General features: G+C 47.6%; 2 protein-coding genes across 2 annotated transcripts in view; one reads left to right on the forward strand and one right to left on the reverse strand.

Moving 5' to 3' along the window:
• Positions 1 to 21516, forward strand: part of LOC135912353 (prolyl 4-hydroxylase subunit alpha-2-like) — a 112827-nt gene that overhangs the window by 50232 nt on the left and 41079 nt on the right. The window contains exons 2-3 of the mRNA XM_065444784.2: positions 13756 to 14004; positions 16629 to 16807. Of these exons, the coding sequence (XP_065300856.2) occupies positions 13808 to 14004; positions 16629 to 16807 (376 nt within the window). The 5' untranslated portion in view covers positions 13756 to 13807. The remainder of the gene's footprint in view (positions 1 to 13755; positions 14005 to 16628; positions 16808 to 21516) is intronic.
• Positions 4697 to 10132, reverse strand: LOC135905515 (uncharacterized). The gene is made up of 3 exons (XM_070520968.1): positions 8938 to 10132; positions 6378 to 6588; positions 4697 to 5060 (listed from the first exon to the last, which is right to left on the reverse strand). The coding sequence occupies exons 1-3, from the start codon at positions 10118 to 10120 to the stop codon at positions 4697 to 4699; spliced, it is 1758 nt and encodes a 585-aa protein (XP_070377069.1). The 5' UTR covers positions 10121 to 10132.

Below are 21516 nucleotides of genomic sequence, written 5' to 3' on the forward strand. Positions count from 1 at the left end.
GCACCAGATAACACAAGTTTCGACGCTTCTGAAATGGCCAGGTTAGGCTCCATGTTTGCCAGCAGGCTTTAGGCTTTTGGGTGAAACGAACCCGATAGATTTTTCTTTATTTCCTGACCTTGTGTAGTAATGGACGCAGGAACAGGAATGAACGCACGTTTATTGAGTTAGTCGTTTAAGTAGCCAACAGTGGCGTGACGTCATGTCACTCAAGCATTGACGCATGCGCTCGTGGCGTGCGTGAACGGCTGACTTCACATCAATTCCTTCCCCTTAGGAGGAGCTCTGGAAACGGTCTGGCGCCTTGCGACGCCGGTTTGATCTGCGAATTGGAACTGCCAGAGGTCCAGCATTGGCAGTACCCGTGTCGTGCTCTTCCGGGACTCCAGTGTTGGCAGCTCCCGTTTCGTGCTCTTCGCTAGCCGAGGAATTGGGGCTGGTACCCGAAAAGCCCGCCAGAGGGTCTGCATCTTCGTTTGGTGGGGCTAATCCTCCGTTCCTTTCAGCGCCTTCCTCGTCCAGCGATGTTGGTTGCTGAGCATCCGCGCGGTGTCATGATGATGATATGTGGGGTTTTATGGCGCAAGGGCCACTCATGGCCAAAGAGCGCCAGGCAATGTTTTAATGGATTCAGTGATGCAAGTAATGATCAATGGCATCGTGGTTGGCTATAATAATGGAACCTGGCTGTATAGGGGCCTTAAAACAATAGTAAAATTAATATATATCTATTAAAATTGTCACAGTGACTTTTAAGGTGTACTATGAATTTAAAAGATATGTTCTCATGGAGGGATGGAATAAAATATGTAAATGCCAATAGCACTATTGCCTCAAGAGGCCCTTAAGTGCAAGGGCCTGTAGGCATGTGCTCTACAAATTGCTACTATCGCAGCAGCAGCGTCTGGTAAGATGCTGTGCTACGAATCTCTTCGGCCTATAACTTGTAATGAATTAACATCTTCCAGAAAGTTAAAAACTGACTTTCTATGAAAAAATGGGTCAGCACCAAGCAACATTGCAGGATGAAAAGGAATGTTTTGTCGGTAGGCTAGAGGAAAGTGTTTTTTCCTTTCAGTTTCCATTTCTCTACACTCCAGCAAGACATGGAGGACGGTTAGTGTCTTGCCACATCTACAGCATATGGGAGGTTCGCTACCGGTCAAGAGATAAGAGTGCGTGCCATACGTATGACCTATCCGAAGGCGGCAGAAAAGGACCTCGATTCGCCGTATTTTTGTTATCGGTGGGAAATTTCGTAATTGTGGCTCGATCAAATGGAGTTTATTCGAGGTTTCTGTGTCCCACTTGAGTTGCCAATGCCTTCGAAGTTTTTTGCGTAGAAATGGCTTTAAGTCTGAGGCAGGGATACCTACAGAAGAGCTGCCAGCTTTCGTTGCAATGGATGTGGCAATTTCATCTGCAAGCATGTTGCCCTTAATGTCTCTGTGCCCAGGTACCCAACATATTATGACGTGCTGATTAGATGTATATGCTGTGCACAGGAGCGAATATAACTCATTGAGTACAGGACTGTTGCGTTTCTGGAGTGACATTAGAGATTTTACGACACTAAGGGAGTCTGTGAATATAATAGCCTTTTGCAGTTTCATTTTTTTGATATGTTTAACAGCTGTCAGTACTGCATATGCCTCAGCAGTGAATATGCTTGTTTCTGGGTGCAGGACATTGGAGTCTGAAAATGATGGACCGATGGCTGCATACGAAACGCCGGCATGCGACTTTGAGGCATCTGTGTAAAATTCCTGGCAAGAGTACTTCAACTGAAGTTCAAGAAAGTGCATTTCAATGTGTACCTGGGGAGCGTTCTTCGTTATTTCAACGAACGAAGTATCACACTCAATGAGCTGCCATTGCCACGGCGGACATAGCATGACAGGAGCCATAAGAGGATTTTCAAAAAGTGGCACATCCATTTCCTGACTGAGTTTCCGTACACGCAGTGAGAAGGGTTCTCTAACTGCCGGTCGATTATTAAATAAAGTTGCAGATGTCATGTTGTTTACACTTGCGTAAGAGGGATGCTCACGGTTTGCATTTACCTTCAGAAAATACATAAAACTTGAGTACGACCTCTGAAGATGAAGCGACCACTCATTAGCTTCAACGTAAAGACTCTCCACAGGACTTGTCCTGAAGGCACCGGTCGCCAGGCGGATACCTTGGTGATGGACAGGGTCCAGCATCTTCAATGCACTAGGGCTAGCCGAATGATAAACTATTGCCCCATAATCTAAGCGTGTTCGAATGAGGCTCTTGTAAAGGTTCAGGATGCATTTCTTGTCACTACCCCATGTTGTGTGTGACAAAATTTTAAGAATGTTGATGGTTTTTAGGCATTTGTTTCTGAGGTACTTCAGGTGTGAAATAAAGGTTAATTTCTTGTCTAAAATAACGCCTAGAAATTTGTGTTCTGTGCTCACAGGTATGTGCTGTCCCTGAAGTTCGACTTCAGGATTTGCTATGAGACCTCTTTTTTGAGTGAAAAGAAGACAGGTACTCTTGCTGACATTGAGCGTAAAGCCATTTTCATCAGCCCACTTAGACACCTTGTTTAAACAAAGCTGTACTTGTCGCTCGCAGATAGCGAGATTACATGACTTAAATGCAATCTGAACGTCATCAACATATACTGAATAAAATATACTACGCGGTATTGATGAGCGCAAGGAATTCATTTTTATGATAAAAAGTGTGCAGCTAAGCACGCCACCCTGCGGTACTCCAGTTTCCTGTAGAAATGGTCTCGAGAGGACATTACCAATTCTGACACGGAATGTGCGATTAGATAAATAGCTTTCGATTACATTAAGCATTTTTCCGCGGATGCCCAACTCTGATAAGTCACGTAGAATTCCATACCGCCACGTGGTGTCGTAAGCCTTTTCCATGTCTAAGAATACAGAAAGAAAGAACTGTTTGTGTATGAAAGCGTCCCGAATATATGCTTCAATGCGAACGAGGTGGTCTGTCGTCGATCGGCCTTCCCTAAAACCACACTGATAGGGGTCAAGGTGCTTGTTTGATTCAAGGAAGTGCAAGAGCCTGCGATTTATCATTGTCTCAAAGAGCTTACATAGACAACTTGTGAGTGCTATGGGCCGGTAGCTTGCCACAGAGGACGGATCTTTACCTTGTTTCAAAACAGGGACTACTATCGCCTCTTTCCATGCCAATGGAATGTCTCCTGTTTCCCAGATAGTGTTGAAAATAGACAACAGAGCCATCTGCGTGTCAGGGTGAAGATGTTTTATCATTATGTACATGACTCTGTCGGCTCCTGGCGCCGATTTCGTGCAGCCGTTCAAGGAAGCTTTGAACTCAGCAATGCTAAATGGATGATTGTACGGTTCACTTCCGCTAGCTTTACGGTTCAGTGCCCTACTTTCAGCTATCTGTTTATGTTGCTGGAATGACTGCGAGTAGTTCGCAGAGCTAGAAACTCGCTCGAAGTGTCCTCCCAGAGCGTTCGCCTGGTCTTGAAGGCTGTGGCCTTCATCATCAACCAAAGGCATGTTGTAGGTTTGTCGAGTAGTTAATTTTCTTAGCCTGTTCCAGACTTTTGCTTCTTGTGTATAGGAATTTATGCTTGTGACGTATTTTTCCCAGCTTTCTCTTTTAGCGATACGACGCGTTCGTCTGCCTTTCGATTTCACGTGCTTAAAGTTGATGAGGTTTTCTGCCGTTGGAGATTGACGTAGTAAACGCCAGGCTTTGTTTTGCTCCTTACGCGCATTCTTGCATTGCTCATTCCACCACGGCACGCGCCTCTTTTTTGCAGTCCCCTTCGTTTGTGGAATGCACTCTATTGCAGCGTCAATTATAAAAGCGGTAAAATAAGCAATAGCATTGTTCACACTAAAATCTTTAAAAGTGTTTCGCTGCATCTGGGTGATTTCTTCAAATTTTTTCCAATCTGCGGATGCAACTTTCCATTGAGGGGGGTGTGGCAGGGATTCATTTTGTTCTAAAGCTTTGAGGCAGATGGGAAAATGATCACTCCCGTATGGGTTTTCGACTACCTGCCATTCTAGGCAAGGTACAAGTGTAGCCGAGCAGATAGCTAAATCTATCGCAGAGTACGTGCCATGTGTTGTGCTATAGAATGTCGGCTCCTTTTTATTTAATATGCATGCACTTGAAGAAACAAGGAAATTTTCTATTAAGCGGCCTTTGGCATCGCATCGAGAGTCTCCCCAGAGAGTATGGTGCGCGTTGAAATCCCCAACGAGTACGTAGGGCTCAGGCAGCTCATCGATTAGACTAAGAAATTCTGTTCTTTGGAGTCGATAATGGGGTGCTATATACACAGAAGAGATTGTAATGAGTTTACCTAACAGTAAGGCTCGAACCGCAACTGCCTCAAGAGGCGTTCGGAGTTCCAAGGCCTGGCATGCTACACGCTTATCAACTATAATCGCGACACCACCGGACGAAGCAAAAGCATCGTCACGGTCCTTGCGAAAAATGTTAAATTGGGGTAGAAATCCTGTCTGTGTAAGTTTCAAATGGGTCTCTTGTACACACAGCACCTTTGGATTATATTTACGCAAGAGTTCCTTGACATCATCGAGGTTATGTAGGAGACCCCTGACGTTCCATTGTAATATTTGTGTCTCCATAGCTAATAGTGTGTGTGTGTGCTGTGTCTTAAAAGAGGAAAACTTGATTTAGATTACAGGACCTTCCCAGGCCCTGTAATGCGGAGTTTGTCTTTCTTGCCGCCGTCCTGAGACTGGCGGCGGTCCTTGGGCGCTTGCTGCGCCGTCTGGCTTGAAGTAGTGTCCATTGCCTCTTGAGAGGCACTGGACGTCCGCTCTTGTGAGCGGCGCGTTTGTCGTGAAGGCTTCACCTGAGCAGATGAGACCTTCGTGCCTACCAACCCTGAGGTTGATGGGCCCTCTTTCTGTGACGGCGAGGCAGCGTTGACTGCTATCGCCGAGGGGGCTGGTGGCACAACCTCGGCCACACTCTTTGTGGGCCGGGCTGATGCCGGAGTCTGCTGCAGCGTTGCCCCCTTACGCGCCGCACCAACATAGCTTGCGGTATGAATGAATGAAACACGTTTCCGCGCTTCTTGAAACGATATATTCTCTTTAACTTTCAGTGTAATAATATCCTTTTCTTTTTTCCACGTCGGACATGATCGGGAATATGTGGCGTGATCACCCTCGCAGTTCACACAGTGCAGTGCGCCAGTGCAGTTGTCGGAAGCGTGCTCTTGACCACATTTTGCGCAAGTGAGACGGCCTCGGCAGCTTTGTGAGCCATGGCCAAATCTTTGACATTTAAAACATCTACGTGGATTTGGAATGTATGGTCTTACTCGTGTTTTTGTGTATCCTGTATCGAGAGATTCTGGCAGAACACTTGTAGCAAACGTGAGAACGAGATGTTTTGTAGGAATTTCTTTGTTGTCGCGCTTGATCGTTATTCTTTGTACTTTGACAACTTCTTGTTCCTTCCATCCTTCGAGTAGTTCTTCTTCACTCAGGTTCAAAAGATCGCTGTCTGATACCACACCTCTGGATGTGTTCATAGATCGATGTGGCGTCACTGTGACTTCGACATCACCAAAAGCCAGAATATTTGAAATCTTTTCACGTTGGAGCTGGTCACGTACTTCAAGCAGTAGGTCGCCGCTAGCCATTTTAGTAATCTTGTATGCAGGACCAAGAACATCGGTGAGAACTTTCGCAACGGTGAATGGTGAAAGGGTTCTTACTGTCTTATCAGGGCACTGACTATGTATGACGTGGTAGCGTGGGAAAGATTTCTTGCGTTGGACAGAGAATTGAAATGTTTCTTCGGTGCGCCCTCTTTTCGAAAGAGGGCGATCAGGAAGTCGGGGAAAGGTGCTTAAAGCCATTAATAACTTATTACATTTCGGCAGCTATGCCAGCCACCCACCACCGAGCCCAACAAGGGGACGCTGCGAGACCCGAAGGAAACGCAGACGCCAGCTGTACATAGCTACTATAACCCAATATAATAGATCCAAGGTTGGATGAACTACACCAGGTTAACCCTCGCTGCCTGGAGAATTGGAAGTAAACGAAGTGAGAAGAAGACAGGAAAGGTGGAAAGTGAGAGAGAAAGACGAAGGTTTAAGAGAGAGAAAGATAGGAAAAGGCAACTACCGATTTCCCCCGGGTGGGTCAGTCCGGGGGTGCCGTCTATGTGAAGCAGAGGCCAAAGGGGTGTGTTGCCTCCGCCGGGGGGCCATAAAGGTCCAATCACCCAGCATCAGCTCAACCCCCAGGATCCCCCTTTCCCCAGACACGGCTAAGCCGCGCACGGCTACACGCGGGAGGGTCTAACCCTCGTGTGCTCGGGTCCGTGGTGTCGCCACACACCAAACGCCTGCTTGCGCAGACGCCCCTGCGGGGTCCGCGCGGTGTCGTAGCTGATCTTCATGACGCTCACATAGTTCCCCATCCTCCGTCTTGACCGTGCTCAGGCGGGCGCCCCTGGTATTCTGTATCACTCCGGGTCTCCAGCTCGCACCTGCCCTATAGTCCTTGCACCACACCGGTTGTCCGGGCGAATGTCTGCGCGGAAGTGCTCCTGCAGCAGAAAAAGGTCGTGACACCACATTATCCAACAGAGTATGTGGTTCGAAACCAAGAAGCAAGAAGCCAGGTGTCTTTCCGTTTTGGAGTGGGGTGCGCCGATAACGCAGTAGCCATCGGGCCAAGCGTCTTTCAAGGGTACCATGCACGTTTTTGCGCAGACCTTCTTTAACAGTGCGCACTGCCCTTTCTGCGAGCCCGTTGGATTGCGGATGATACGGAGGAGATCGTAGGTGTACTATGCCATTATCTTCCATGAATTGGCGGAACTGTCTACTTGTGAACTGTGCCCCGTTGTCGGAGACAACTGTTCGAGGCAAACCAAATCTGCTGAAAATGCCCCGCAACGCTTCGACAGTGTTATCTGCGCTGGTTACTTTAAGCGGAACAACCTCTATCCATTTGGTATGCGAATCCACTACGATCATCAACATTCGCCCTTCGACTGGTCCTGCGAAATCAACGTGGATTCTAGACCATCGCTCAAATGTGTCCGGCCACGGAACCGGCTCTTGCGCTGGTGGCATGCTGCAGTTTTGCTGGCACACTGCACATGCGTGTACGATATTCTGGATATCCTTGTCAAGTCCGGGATGCCAGAAAAGTGCCCGTGCTAGATTTTTCATCGCCGACATGCCTTGATGGGTATCGTGCAGCAGCTGCAGCATTGATTCCCGAGCTGCGGCGGGTATCACGGCCCGATGGCCCCAATAAACAATACCATGGCTGCATGTCAGCTCGTCTTTCTTTTGGAACATAGGTCGTAATGCTTCTTGTGTTGCCGGCAGTTTCCTTTGCCAGCCTTCCCGAACATAACGCATAACCTCCATGAGCGTGCCATCACGTGCCGTCATTTCGGCCAAATTGTGCGACGACACCACCCCTGTGTTCAGGTGGTCTGTTAGCAGCACGTACTCCCGTTCATCTTTCAACATTGACTTCACTGTCTTGTCATCATGTGGCGCTTGCACGGGAAGGCGGCTCAATTCGTCGGCCACAATTATGTCCTTTCCCGGTTTGTACTCAATGGAATACTTGTAACCACCGAGTAAAAGTGCCCAACGCTGTATCCTTGCTGCTGCCAAGGGTGGTATTGGTTTATCGGGACTAAAAAGACGCATCAGCGGCTTATGATCTGTGACCAATGTAAATTGGTTTCCCAGCAAATATTCGCGAAACTTCGTCACGCCGAATACCACTGCTAAGGCTTCGCACTCAATCTGAGCATAATTCCGCTCGGCTGAAGAGAGGGTGCGAGATCGAAACCCGATTGGCTGGTTTCCGCCGTCCACTCTGTGGTACAAGACTGCCCCGATACCGCATGAGGATGCGTCCGTCTCCAAGATGAGTGGTTTTGTTGGGTCATAGTGGGTCAAAATCTGCACCTCCTTTATCAACCGCTTCACTGCCTCGTATGCATTCTTTTGCTTAGCTTCCCATTGCCAAGGCGTGTTCTTTCTTAATAACTCATATAATGGCGCAAGCACTGTAGCCAAGTTCCCCAACAATGCGTTGTAATACGTAACGAGACCCAGTAGCGCGCGAAGTTCCGTTACACACGTAGGTTGAGGCATTCGTAAGAGCGCGTCGATGTTTTCCGTCTTTGGTCTTAGGCCTTTTGCGCTAATGCGGTGACCAAGGAATTCCACCTCCGACTGACGGAATCTGCATTTGAGCGGGTGAAGTTTAACACCGGCTTCCCTGAACCGCTGGAACACTTTGCGCAACGTGTCACAATTTCCTCTTTTCTCGGCGACCACCACATCGTCTAAGTACACTTGCACACCCGGTAGCCCTTGCAACAGTGCTTCCATTCGCTTCTGAAAAACTGCCGGTGCCGACGCCACCCCAAACGGCAGCCGGTTGAAGCTATACAACCCTTTTGGCGTGTTTACTACCAGCAGCTTCTTTGTCGCGTCATCTATTGGTAGCTGGTTGTATGCATCCTTCAAATCTATTGTACTGAATACTTCCCCTCCGCTGAGCTTCGCAAATATGTCCCTTATCTTTGGCAGCGGATATTGTTCCGTGTGGCATGCTGTGTCGCCACACAAGCGGATGGAGCCGTCCTTCTTGACGACGGGAACGAGTGGCGCAGCCCACTCGGCGCTGGCGACCTGCGTCAGTATGCCCGTGTCAGCCAACTTTGCGATTTCTGCATTTACAGGCTCTTGTAGTGCGTACGGTATAGAACGGGCCTTGCAGAATCGCGGTATGGTTCCTTCGCGTAACTGTAGATGAACCGGAGGCCCCTTGATTAATCCTAGCCCTGGCGAAAACAAATCGGCATATTCCGCCCTCAGCGTATCAGCAATGGCAATTTGGTCAGGAGCTGGCGGCTTACCGTCGTTGACGTCCACGTTGAGCACTGAGCCTCCAGTCAGCTGGAATGCTTGAATGATGTCTCGCCCACACAGGTTTGGGCCAGAGCAGCCGAGCACTACTAGCGTCGCGTTGGCGGTTTTTCCACCGTAGGTGACAGGAACTTTCAGCTGCCCTTTAACTGGTAGTCTCCCTAGGAAGCAACTCAGTTGCAACGACGACTTGTCGAGCCTGGGCCAGCGGTGGCGATGCTGGGCATAAGTCGGCCATGTCACTATTGACACTGGTGACCCTGTGTCCACTTGCATCTTCACAGGCACCCCTTTCCATTGTAACGTTTGCCATATCGGCCGAACCAGTCCTGTCGACGACTCACGGAGGTGTAACAGGAACTGTCCGTAGTCCTCGCTGTCCGAGGATGGTTCCTCACAGTGAGCTACGTTTTCTTGGTGTGGCTTGGAATTGCACATTGAAGCCAGGTGTCCCCTCTTCCGACAAGAGAAACACTCAACGCGGCGGAACCTGCATTTGGCGGTCTTGTGGGTGTCGCTTCCGCAGCAAAGGCAGCCGGTCTGTACTTCATTGTTCGAATTTTTCATCCTGTCTGGCTGTGGTCTTCTGGAGAACTTCTGCCGCTCTTGCTTCGTTCGCACTGCGTGGACGCCCTCTCTGATTGGCCCATCTCCCATCTGTTGTGCGTTGCGTGCAGCCATCTCAGCGGCTAGCGCCACATCCTCTGCTTCCTGCAGTGTGAGCGTGTGCCTTGCTAGCAGATTACGACGCACTCCAGCATCCCGTAGACCGCAGACAAGCCTGTCACGCAGCATTCTCTCTAGCGCCTGGCCAAAATTGCACCTGTTAGCCATTTTCCGTAGCTCGACAATGAAGTCGCTTGTCGACTCGTCAGCTTGCTGATTCCTTGTGAAAAACTGATAAGACTCCGCTATCTCGTTGCCTTTCGGTGCAAAATACTCGGCCAGTTTTTGAACTGCTGCTTCGTACGTCAGATCCTGAATTTTGTTAGGCGCACAACGGCCTGCCAGGAGATCTACAGTCTTGGTACTAAGGGCGGCAACAAGTAAGGCCCGACGCTTCTTCGGATCGACAATCTCGTGGGCTTCGAAAAAAGCTTCTAATCGCACCTGATATGCATCCCACTTGTCGTCCCCTTCGTCAAAAATAGGCGGCCCAACTTGCGTCGCCATGCTTTACCCTGGCCGTGGGGGTCCCACCCTCGTCGCCACTGTAGTAATGGACGCAGGAACAGGAATGAACGCACGTTTATTGAGTTAGTCGTTTAAGTAGCCAACAGTGGCGTGACGTCATGTCACTCAAGCATTGACGCATGCGCTCGTGGCGTGCGTGAACGGCTGACTTCACATCACCTTTCTTGAAGAATTGTGCGCCCGCTCTGTACAGCTATATCGCAATGGTGTTTTCTTATTAATTTTACTTTTCTTTCTTACCTTGATTTGTTCTTTTGTTGGAGAGTGCGGAAGCATATATTGCGCTGTTGCGACTAATAAACCTTCGTTTAGAGTAACACATTCCCAGCGTCACATAGGTTAGCTTACTCAAGCTGGCGTCAAAGAGATTCACTGAAAAGCGGCACACACTTACTGACACATGCCCACTTACGCAAGTGGCCATCGAAGAGGTTAATTAAAGACCAGCACAGACCGAATGGCACGTATACCCAGTGCTCAATGTCGGCAACAGCGGCACCTACCCAGTTCCGCATCTACAGTGGCCCATGCCGACGTGAAAGAGGTTTGTTGAAGACCAGCGCATGTGTACTCATCGCCAAATGCTTCGTGACCCAAGTTGGTCCGACGGTTCATTTCGAACCCTGTCCGCTTATCCCAACATCCCGATGCGCTACCCGTTCGACTACGGACTACCCGCGATCCAGGTAACTGGGAAAATGGTTCGATACAAACAAACCAAAATGGATATATAGATAGCCCCCTGGAAGTGCAAGTACCCTAATAATTCTAAAGAATTAAAAGACAGCCTTTACATTTCTCCGGTGGATGAAGGCGTACCTACGTCAGTAAGATCTTGATGAGGGCTAGTTGGTTCATCTAGATGGCAGTCAGCGCTTGTCGCTGGTCTCTGTTTCTTTGTGTCCTCGTCTTTTTCGCGCTGTTTGACCCCAGTTCTGAGTACCTACGTCACACGGTTTCCTCAACCACAGCAGCCACAGGCTTTAGCGATTTGCACCAAAAATGCATCGAGTATGTTCTGCTTTTCAATGAACTTCTCTCATGCCTACTTGAGCAACCGGCTATGTGCCACTAGGTATATACCACGCCTCAAAGAAAAAAAAATACACGCCGGCTATAGCATTTCGAAGTCAAGGCCCGGTCTTCGCATCGGAGCCCCTAGACGGCGCAGCGTGTTCAGAGGGAAGTGAACGTATGCGTCAACCGTACAGCAGCCGAGATAAGCAAGAGACGTTTAGAGTATTACTGATAAAAAGAAAAAGCCGGGAAGAGACTGATACGACCGGATCCGTTACAGGCATAGGTAGTGCTTTCAAGGTAGGTTATGAAGTTTTGACGAAGAGAAAGAAAATGAAGGAGATGCATACGAAAATGCTAGAATGAAAAGCTTGCACAACATGCCTGATTAACTCAAGCAGGCTAGGTGACTACTTGTTACCTCACCGTTTCAAAGATATGCGATATATCATCACCATCGAAGTGCGAAAGGAAGGAGAGGCCGGCTGAAGTAGACAGCTCATACATGACGCGTTTCTCAGAGTTCGCACGCACCGGAGCGTCGCGCATCTCGGAACCCAAGAGTGGACTTCGTGGTGGCGCCGCTAGGTGGCGCAGTGAGCGCAGAGGGGAGCATGACAGATGAGCGCAGCTGCAGTGCCAGCCTTCTGCACGACGCGTTTCTGTGGTGGCAGTACGGTTCGTCGCTGCAGTGATTGATTGGTAATCGCATTAGTACCCATTGCGAGATGGGCTGTGGCGAAGTTGTTAGTGTGACTAATAATCACAACTGGCTAACCCAAGCTTATTGCGCTCCTATCCTACTGTTATCGTATGACTCTTTAAAAAAAAAAAGACATCGCCAGCAGTTGGTTTCGAAATTGGTTCCCTCAGCCCAGCAGCCCGTAGGCCTACTATTAGACCCCAGACATACGCCTAGAAATGCCGCACATTACAAGCTTCCTGCCGGCATCATAACGCTGTCATGCTTCAGTCATTCAATCGTGATCATGCCGCCAATGACATGCCATGTCGCCATGCAATCGTTGTATTGTGGTAATTCTATCATCGTCATTCCAGCTCTGTCATCCGATTAAGGTAATGTCATCGTTTTCACGCCGCGTTGTCGTCATTGCTTCATAACCCTATTGTCTTCATGGTAACGTCATCACACCGCTTTCTTTGCTTCATCGACGTCATTCCTTCTATTTCATCGTGATAAAATTGTCGCCATTCTATCCTAATCGTGGCGCCTCTGTCTTGCCATCGTTGTTATTGCCTCCACGGGATACAGTCATCGTAATGATTTCGTTGTCATACCGTCGTCATGGTGCCCTCGTGTCTTTCCATCGTCATCATTCCAGCTTAGTTTTGCCATCCTCGTCACACAGTCGCATTCTTCCCACTCTCCTCAAGCCGTCGTCACCATATTGCCTTCGCCGTTCGATGGATCGACCAACGTCATTCCTTCTTCGTCCTTCCATCGTCATGCATGCTATCGTGGTCATGACAGGCCTTGGTGAGTGAGTGTCGTAGCAAAATGGGCCAATCCCGGAGAAAGCGTACGTCGGATATATTCAACGTAATCTTAACTTCAAAATATCAGCAGACTGTAATTAGAGGTGTCTTCAATGTGTCTTCAATGATAGGATGCGCTGCTACATTGCTTGAATGCTATTCGCATTGTCGTCAGCACTCATCGAGAAGTGAGTTGTGCCGGAATCATTTTTAAGCCAAGTTTTCTTTCTTTCTTCCTTTACTTTGCGCGTGCCAGTCTGTTGTCTTGCGAAATGGGCCAGTACCGGAGGTGCCGGTACCGGAGCCCTGGCAGCTCGACGCGGCAGTCGATGTAGTGCACGTAATCACAGACGCACGCTCAAAGACAAACATGCCTTCATCGTCATACCACCATTCCATCACCTTCATTTCATCTTCGACAAGAGCAGGGTTCCTCGCCAGCAACAAAACAAGCTTGAGATAGGCATAGCGCTTGGGATAGGCATACATTTTACAAGAGTCAACTTGAGAGATGGTCACTTTATTTGAATGCATAGAGATATTAAATGCGAAGCATTTCTTGGCGAACATTTTCCACTTTGACAGTACTTATCTATCTGTCTAGCCGCCTGCATATTGGTGCTCTCGTGTTCGTTTTGTTCATTTATTTTATTTATTTATCACTGTACCCACAGCGCCCGCAGGCATTACAGACAGTACATGACTTCGTATGTACCAAAATTGGCATTGTATGACAAGAGTGTGTGGCGGACATAAATCATAGGTCATGACGCGAATGTCATGACATGTGTGTCATGTAGGTCATGAAACAGCCGCCTACGTCTTGGTGCTCTCATGTTCGTTTCGTTAAGTTAGTAAGCTCCCCGCACACTGCTTCGCATAATGTCGATTCCGGTACGGCGTGGGATCTGTCGTCTTTTTTACTCTGCGCACTTATTCGTAGCTCATGTTCAAACAATGGCCTTTTGCTTTTGAGATCCATACGACAACGCTTTGGAATAAAAACGGACAATGAAAAAACTCCAGGCACTTCGGTGTCGAGAGACTAAAGGTACTGCCTTTTTGTGACGCATCAATGCCTTTCTTTTTTTTTCACCCAGGCATTTCTGCGCCTTCGCTGGTTCGTAGCTGAACCGTCCTTCGGCAACGGCGATGCGCTGCCGGCTACTGCTCGCGGCTTTTGCGACGCTCTGGCTCGCTTCCCTGCTCAACACCGATGCAGTCAGCGCAGCTAACGTCTTCTCGTCGGTGGCGCACATGAACGACCTGATGTCCCTGGAGCAAAGGCTCGTTTACAAGGTCGGCGACTTCCTACACCGCATGGAAACCAAGCTGGGCTACCTGCGCAGGTGAGAAATTGCCAGTGTACCTCGCTCTGCGCACTTGTCTAGTTACGCACGTTCCTGCTTTATTTGACCGTCTTCGCCGAAGATTTTGCGAAGCTCTACACTGACTTTCTTGAAACCGAACATTAATTGAAGAACAGATCTGTCCCCTATTAGCTGGTGGCGCAAGTCAGAGTGACGAATCTCGCTGTTTATTGAGGGCGCGACATTGCTGAGACTTGAAAACAAACGCCGAAGCTTCACGAACCTCCGCTCGTATTTTTGACGCTTTAGCAAAAACGTTGCCTTTATCATCATGCCTTTGACTCAGCTCCGGAGCCCTGCAATTCCGCAAGCAGTGAAGAATACACAAAGCTTTTCGATCGCAACTGCTCTTTTCCATTGGTTGACAGGCTTCGCTAATATAACATGTCCAGCCACAGGACTGGCTGGATTGTGGTCTTACGACCAATTCCAACGGAAGTGCTTTGTCTGAATACGTACCCACGTCTCTAACGTGCCACGTTGCTTGCATGAAAGCGATTCTGTCGTTTGTTATACCGCACATCGACACTCACACTTGCTTCATTCAGTTCCTTCGGCACCTACCAAAGTTAATTCGAACGGGTGCGAACGATGCTGGTCCCTCAGTGCTGCGCTGACTCAGCACAAACCAGACTTCACGCAATATATCATCACACACGTTAGGCGCAAGCACACGGAAGCTTTGTCAAATCATTAATTTTACAGAAAAGTGACGCTCAGCTGTCATCCGGGCCCTCGGCAGATTTCGCAACTTATCTCTACGACCACCGATTCGTCGTCGTCAGTCACCATTGCGCGTTCGTTTGGCTGTCAACGCTGAGAAGCGTCAGGCCATCCTGCCCGCTGGATTCTCTGACTCCATCATTAAGGTACCCGCGTAGCCTGTCGCTCCTGTCTATGACCGCTGAGATTGCGTGCGTTGGCTCCGCTGCCAGCGCGCGCAATCTCAGAGACCATGTCCCGTCACACGCGCCCATGCCGACACTCACTCGTGCTCGCCATTCTGCTACAGCTGATAGTGCCTGCCTCTCCGCCCTCGACTTATGCAGCGTTCTCGTATCCTGTATGTTGCGGCATGGCTTCCGAGCAGCAATGGCTAGACATGTGTTTTGCCGCCCTTATAGCATACGTTCCTGGCAGTTCCACCTCGTTCATGTTCTGGAGCTTTCTTTCACCAACCTTCCCACTTTGGGAACCCGGGTAGAATTTTATATTGGCTCGAATACCTATACGACGGTCGCAAATGGTTCCTTCATCATCATCATCATCATCATCATCATCATCATCATCATCGTGATTGCGCCCACTGCAGGGAAAAGGCCTCTCCCATACTTCTCCAACTATCCCCGTCATGTACTAATTGTGGCCATGTTGTCCCTGCAAACTTCTTAATCTTAATTATTTCTTAATTCTTAACAGCATCCAAACCTTCTGACGTTACAAATGCCTCGTCCGAAAGCACGTGAGTCTGAAATAGAAATTAGTTGGCGTAACGGAAAATCGGAACTTTCCTCCTCTCCCACCACGGCACTTTGCCGTCTCCTATCGACAGCGCCCTCATTTACATCCTAGACACCAGCCCCGTGTCCTCTAGCAAACTAAGCAGTTGCTTGAAGCTGTAAATGCGCCTCTTGCGTACCGCTGTCGGCTACGTGTGCTCCGAGAGCGACGGCATTATTTATCTCGCTTCTTTCCTATGTATGTCCCCTCGCCTCCCCGAAGGCGCCGAGAAGTGCTCCCTAAAGAGCTCCCTAAATTACCGCGCGACTGGCCGCTCGAGGCACTTTACATGTTTTCGTGGGCTTCTTTGACGCTCGGAAAAACCCTTCTATGTCGCACGTACTGAGCAACAGAAAGCTGCGTCTGGAGCTTTTCGTGTTCCTCTACAAATTTCTACTTCACACTTTTCATCTAACCATATTATTTGAGAGGTTGGTTAATTAATTTAGACTAATTAAGTCATTAGGCGCACTGAAATCTGAGTATCTCCTAGCGATGGCAAACAACTTTACCTTAGTTCTGTTCAGCTACATGACATTTGCATGTATTTAAATCTTGGCTCATGATAGTTGGTACACCGTGTAGAGCTAGTAAAATATTAGAGCATAGTCGCCTACCATCTACGTCTTCGTTTCCCAGTCTCTCCTTGTGCCTGTGAGGAGAGGAAGGCTAGAGACGCGCTATCCCGGCCGACCTCTCCTTCTTTCTCTTCATAAAACCCCATCCATCCTTCTCCCATTGAATTATGTGTTGAGGCTGAGACCCTGCAACGGGCAGTTTAGTGAAAAGAGAACGGTTCGTCTGAAGCCGCCGCGGTCTTGCACTTAAACGTAGCACTACGTGAATGCAATCCAAGGCGTTTTAAACGCAGGAAATTTCCTGTGATCAGTTATTTCTCACCCTTGTTTTCCCCCCGAAAGTTCCTTAAATCGGGCCGACGTTAAATTCGTTACGGTGATTCGCGGTCTGCGTAACACTATGCCACATTAATATATGTGCCAGGGGATATTTAACGGCACTTTTGTTAAACCGAAAGTTCCGAAAAATATGGTTCGCTGTTTCCGCACGTATGAGCGTACTGCACTATTCCCCGTCGACTGCAGGTTTCTGAACGACTACTACGAGACGACGGCGTCCAAAGACCGGCAGCTGACGCACTCTTCCGCCGAGCACGAGTACGACACCCGCACGGCCAGCCCCATCGACGCGTATAACACCATAAAGCGGCTGTCGGTCGACTGGAACGAGATCGTGCACCAGTTCAGGGAGCCCGACTGGATGGGTGAGCAGCCCATTTATTCTATTCGTTTGCAGGCGTGACTGTACCAGCCTTACACCAAGCCTTCTGTGGGAGTGGGTGGTGAGTCATGCTCGTTGTGACAAAATTGCAAAACTAAGGAAGTACAAAGTATAAAGTCTCGAAAGTCTCGCATAGGAAGTGGTGGCGATACATGTTCCACAGTACATAAAGGAAATGCAAGCATAAAGCGCAAGCCACAGATAATAATAATAAATAAGTAAAGAGAACGCGAACAACACAGTTTTGTGGTTCTCAACAGAGTTCCTCTCGCACAACTGCCGGCGATAAGTTTTGATTAAAGAGAACTTTGATGGAGGGGGAGAGAGAAAGAAATATACGCTGAAGGCCTCATGCATTCGGAAGTACCATACTTAAAGCGTTTACGAAAAAGAGAAAGTGAATAAAGACAAAAAAGAACTTGAGAGTTTGGCTAAGTTGGTGTTTACTGCATACCATACTGACCGCCAGTAAAGACGAAGACAGGGGAAGAGAACACAAATCGACGACATGGGCGGCACCTGGGAGCGAATGATGCCATTTGCTTCAATGCACATCTTGACCGCAACAAAGAAGTCTTTATGAGGAATGGAGTGAAAAAAGGTATTCTACATCTACCGAAAAGGCTGGGCCTATGTCCTGGCTAGCTCTTTGAAAGTCAGCAACATCATCAGAGCTTTCTGTAAAGGAAGGGGGCCGGATATAACAAGTCCCTTCAAACTCTTTAAAATGAACCGGCTAACTTGAACCTGCCACGTTCCACGCTGCCTAACAAATGTCCTGAACAGAATGCCGGGCTTATGTGTCTTCGTAGTAAAGAAATCCAGGGAAAGTACGGCGGAAGGAGGGAGATGGAAATCCTAGACGATGAGCAGAACAAGAACAACGTAAAAGCAGAAGCGAACCTTCCGACAAGTGGACTTGTCTTCTTCAAGGCTTTGAAAAATACAAGTCGACTTGTCGAAACGTTGGCTCCCGCTTTTACCTTGTTCTCGTTTTGCTGATCACTTCGCAGTAACGAGAACACTTAGCGCTGTTCCCGAAGCGCTAATGATGTGCCTAACTAGCCTATCAAGAACAACCCTGTTTTTTACTCTGGCTTCAAAGTTTCTAATAGGTCCCTTGTCGTCGTTCTGTGTTCACTACCCCTGTCTTCGTTTTTATTTGTGGTCAACATATTATGCAGTGAAAACAACAAGAATATAACAGTATGACAGAGGGGGACGACGAGGATAACATAGCAACATCGCTCATTGCAAAACGAAAAAGAAAAAGAAAGGACGGGAAAAAAGAAAATGCAGAAAGGCCAAGCAAAACATTAAAATATTTCTGACTGATAAAGCATTATTTCAAAACTCTAGCTTCGGTATTCCATGGAGAAAGGTTGGTGACTAGGACAGAAAATCAACACCAAACTTACATATTTTCGAATGTAGATTTCTTTTCTTCTTGATTTGTTCACTTATTTATTTATTCTAGACAACCTTACAGAATTGTCTATCATTTTACAATTTGGCTTACATCGTAAAATTTTAGTTTGCAAATCGTAAACATTTTCATACGTCACCTAAGCACCTGTACGCAGGCGTGACATCGTGGATTACGGAGTTATCTTCTCGTCTTTCAGCCATTGTGGAGCAATAAAAGTTTTCGATACTTACCAAGTTCAGTCTTCAGCTTTATTACAAAAGTTGTAATTCATATCTAACAGAAACAAAATCAGCTAGGCCGGAACAAATGCTATCGAATTTACAGACAGATAGTGACGCGCATATGCTTCTTTATCCTGTCACCGCATTTCATCGGCTAACAACACATGCCTTTCTGCATCAGGACATGCTCGACTGTTGTAGACGATTCTATCTGTTGTGTATCTTGTCGCGAGACATTTTGTACTCAAACTGCATGCGCGACGCGAATTGTGTTGCATTTGGTGGAAGCTACGCGAGCGCCAACGATCACGCATTGACAGTCAACGAGCCGTGCCTAAATAGCCAACGCTTCAGACCCGTAGATCAGATTACAACAATCACCGACTGTGCTGGCCGCTATCGTTGGGCGTCGAGTGTCACTTGATTTTTTTTTTTTTTTTGTGGGTACAGGTTTGCTCAATAAAATGTTAGTTTCGTGATTCACTTTTGCTACTGTGTAATTCATCGTCACTACAGCCTGAAAATAGATAGATAGATAGATAGATAGATAGATAGATAGATAGATAGATAGATAGATAGATAGATAGATAGATAGATAGATAGATAGATAGATAGATAGATAGATATAGATAGATATAGATAGATATAGATAGATAGATAGATATAGATAGATAGATAGATAGATAGATAGATAGATAGATAGATAGATAGATAGATAGATAGATAGATAGATAGATAGATAGATAGATAGATAGATAGATAGATAGATAGATAGATAGATAGATAGATAGATAGATAGATAGATAGATGAGAGGAAGATGGATGAGGTTAAAACAGGCGTACGTCCAGTTTACTACCCTGCATTGCACAAAGGGGGATGTAGGCTTTGTGCGCTCCACTTATGAGCCGAACCTCTAGCGCCACCTGTCGACAGTAGCGGCGAAGGTCGGTTGGGACCAACACGTCATCGAATAGTAGTATACAGCAGAATAGAGTATATAGAACAATTAAAACAGCTCACAAAGAGGACATATACAAGACTGAACAACACAAGCGTTCCTTTGTTGTCCTTTTTTTTGCGCTCGTTTAACTTTACTGTACACCGCGAACCGACTAGCCCAGCAGCAAACCCTGTTATGTAGTATGAATCCCCGTTATCTACTGCTGAATTCCTCGCGTTGCAAAAGAGGTCGCTGCTTTGTACTCTTCTACTATGCCACAAGAGCTCAGGAAGTGCAGTCGGGAAGAATTCGAATGCGACCAAATTTTTTTTAGAAGCCGATATACAACAGCGACAGGTGGCAGTGGTCAAAGCCGACGACTCGCTTATTTCTGATTGTACTCGGGAGGTGGTGTTGACGCATTGTGAAGTCGTTTTGTTTTCTTCTCCGAGCCTGCCCTTCAAAGTCTGTGCCAGTTTACGGACATAAACTCTACTACACAAATTACAGCAACTGGCAGTCGGTAAGCAAGCCAAGGGGGACTCGTATACTCTGCGTTTCCTATTTGCTAGATTACTGAAAGCCGAGAGCTTTTGAATACTATTGTTTTCATTTGTCACTAAAAATGGCTGTGGCTTAGCTAAGGTTAAGCCCAGGATGCGAAGCATACTAGCCTTTATTTTAGTTCTTGAACCACTGTTTAGCCTGGTGAACTGCTGTTGCTTGGCTATATTTGGTTCGGCTAGACGAAGAAACAACTCATGCGTTACTCTGCTTCGCCTTCAAGTGTGGAACGCGACAGCGTTCCCGTCGACTCGCCAAGGGGTGTAAGACAATGGGCTACGCGCCCCGCATTGGACGCGGTGAGCGTCGAGCAACGCAGCGTTCGGCGCGGCAACGAAATGTGCGCCTGAGCAAGCGACGCACGCCTGAGCCTTAGAAACAGCTCGTTTCTAAGGCAACACCGCATTCACTAGAGGCGCTTTTGTACGAAGCATCGTACTCGTGGCTCAGTGGTAGCGTCTCCGTCTCACACTCCGGAGACCCTGGTTCGATTCCCACCCAGCCCATCTTACAAGAGTTGAGCCAAAGAAAATTAGTCTCTGTAGCACGCCGCAACCTTCCCTTCTCATTCCAACGAGCAGCTCTGTCTCGAGGAGGCATCTCACCTCGTGAGTGTCTAGCAGAGGCAAACGCAGCTTCTTACATACCGCCGCGACGCCGCGAGCGACGGCGCGAGTTTGAGCCCCGTTTCTCCTCTGTCGTGACGTCATGGTGTCACGTGGTATTGAAGGCGACACCACCGCGCCTGAGGAGCTGGGTTGAGCTCTCGTAATATGCTTCGCATAACAGAGCACTGTTGCTTTGTGGCAGAAGAAACTGCTTAGTTGAGGTCCTTATACCTTCTTATGTGACACCTTAATTTTGCTCTCCAGCACGAGGTTTGGGGCTCATAAACGTACTATGTCGTTCGTTATTTTGACTACGGTCACGTTCCCAAACATGTTTGCATCCGCCATGAGCCTCTAGGGCTTCACTGTCAACGACGATCGATCGCCGTGTTTAGAGAGAACGGTATTGTAGAAGCGTCGCCGTGTTTACATAAAACGTGTTTACGTGAAAGGTAGCGTATCCATAGCGTTGTCACGGAATACAGATTGCGTGGAAAGAAATATTGCCAGTTCTTCTAAAAAAACAATTTCTCGGTAAGCTATTTTGCATCCCTCCGTGAGGTGCTTTGTTGCCGCTGCCAAACGCTCCATTACTTCTACATGATTTATGCGGTAGCTGCTAACACAAACTCATATTGCTGCGGCACATTTCCATAATCTGAGCATTCATCGTTGGGGAAGCTTTAGCTCGGGATATGGTATGTAATAAATGGGAACGAAGAGATCGTTTTTTTTTCTACAGCCATTAGAACGATTTATTTAAGGTTTGTTGCACTTACAAACAAAAAGATTAAATGTAGTGGCTATACTGAGCGAACTTTTATTTAGGCCACCACTTCTTTACAAATATTTCTTTACAAATACCATTTCTTTACCATTTCTTTACAAATAACAATGTGAAACCATACCAGAAAAAAGCAAATGCAAAC

The sequence above is a fragment of the Dermacentor albipictus genome, chromosome 6 (assembly GCF_038994185.2).
Source record: "Dermacentor albipictus isolate Rhodes 1998 colony chromosome 6, USDA_Dalb.pri_finalv2, whole genome shotgun sequence".
In the NCBI taxonomy this organism is placed as follows: Eukaryota; Metazoa; Arthropoda; class Arachnida; order Ixodida; family Ixodidae; genus Dermacentor; species Dermacentor albipictus.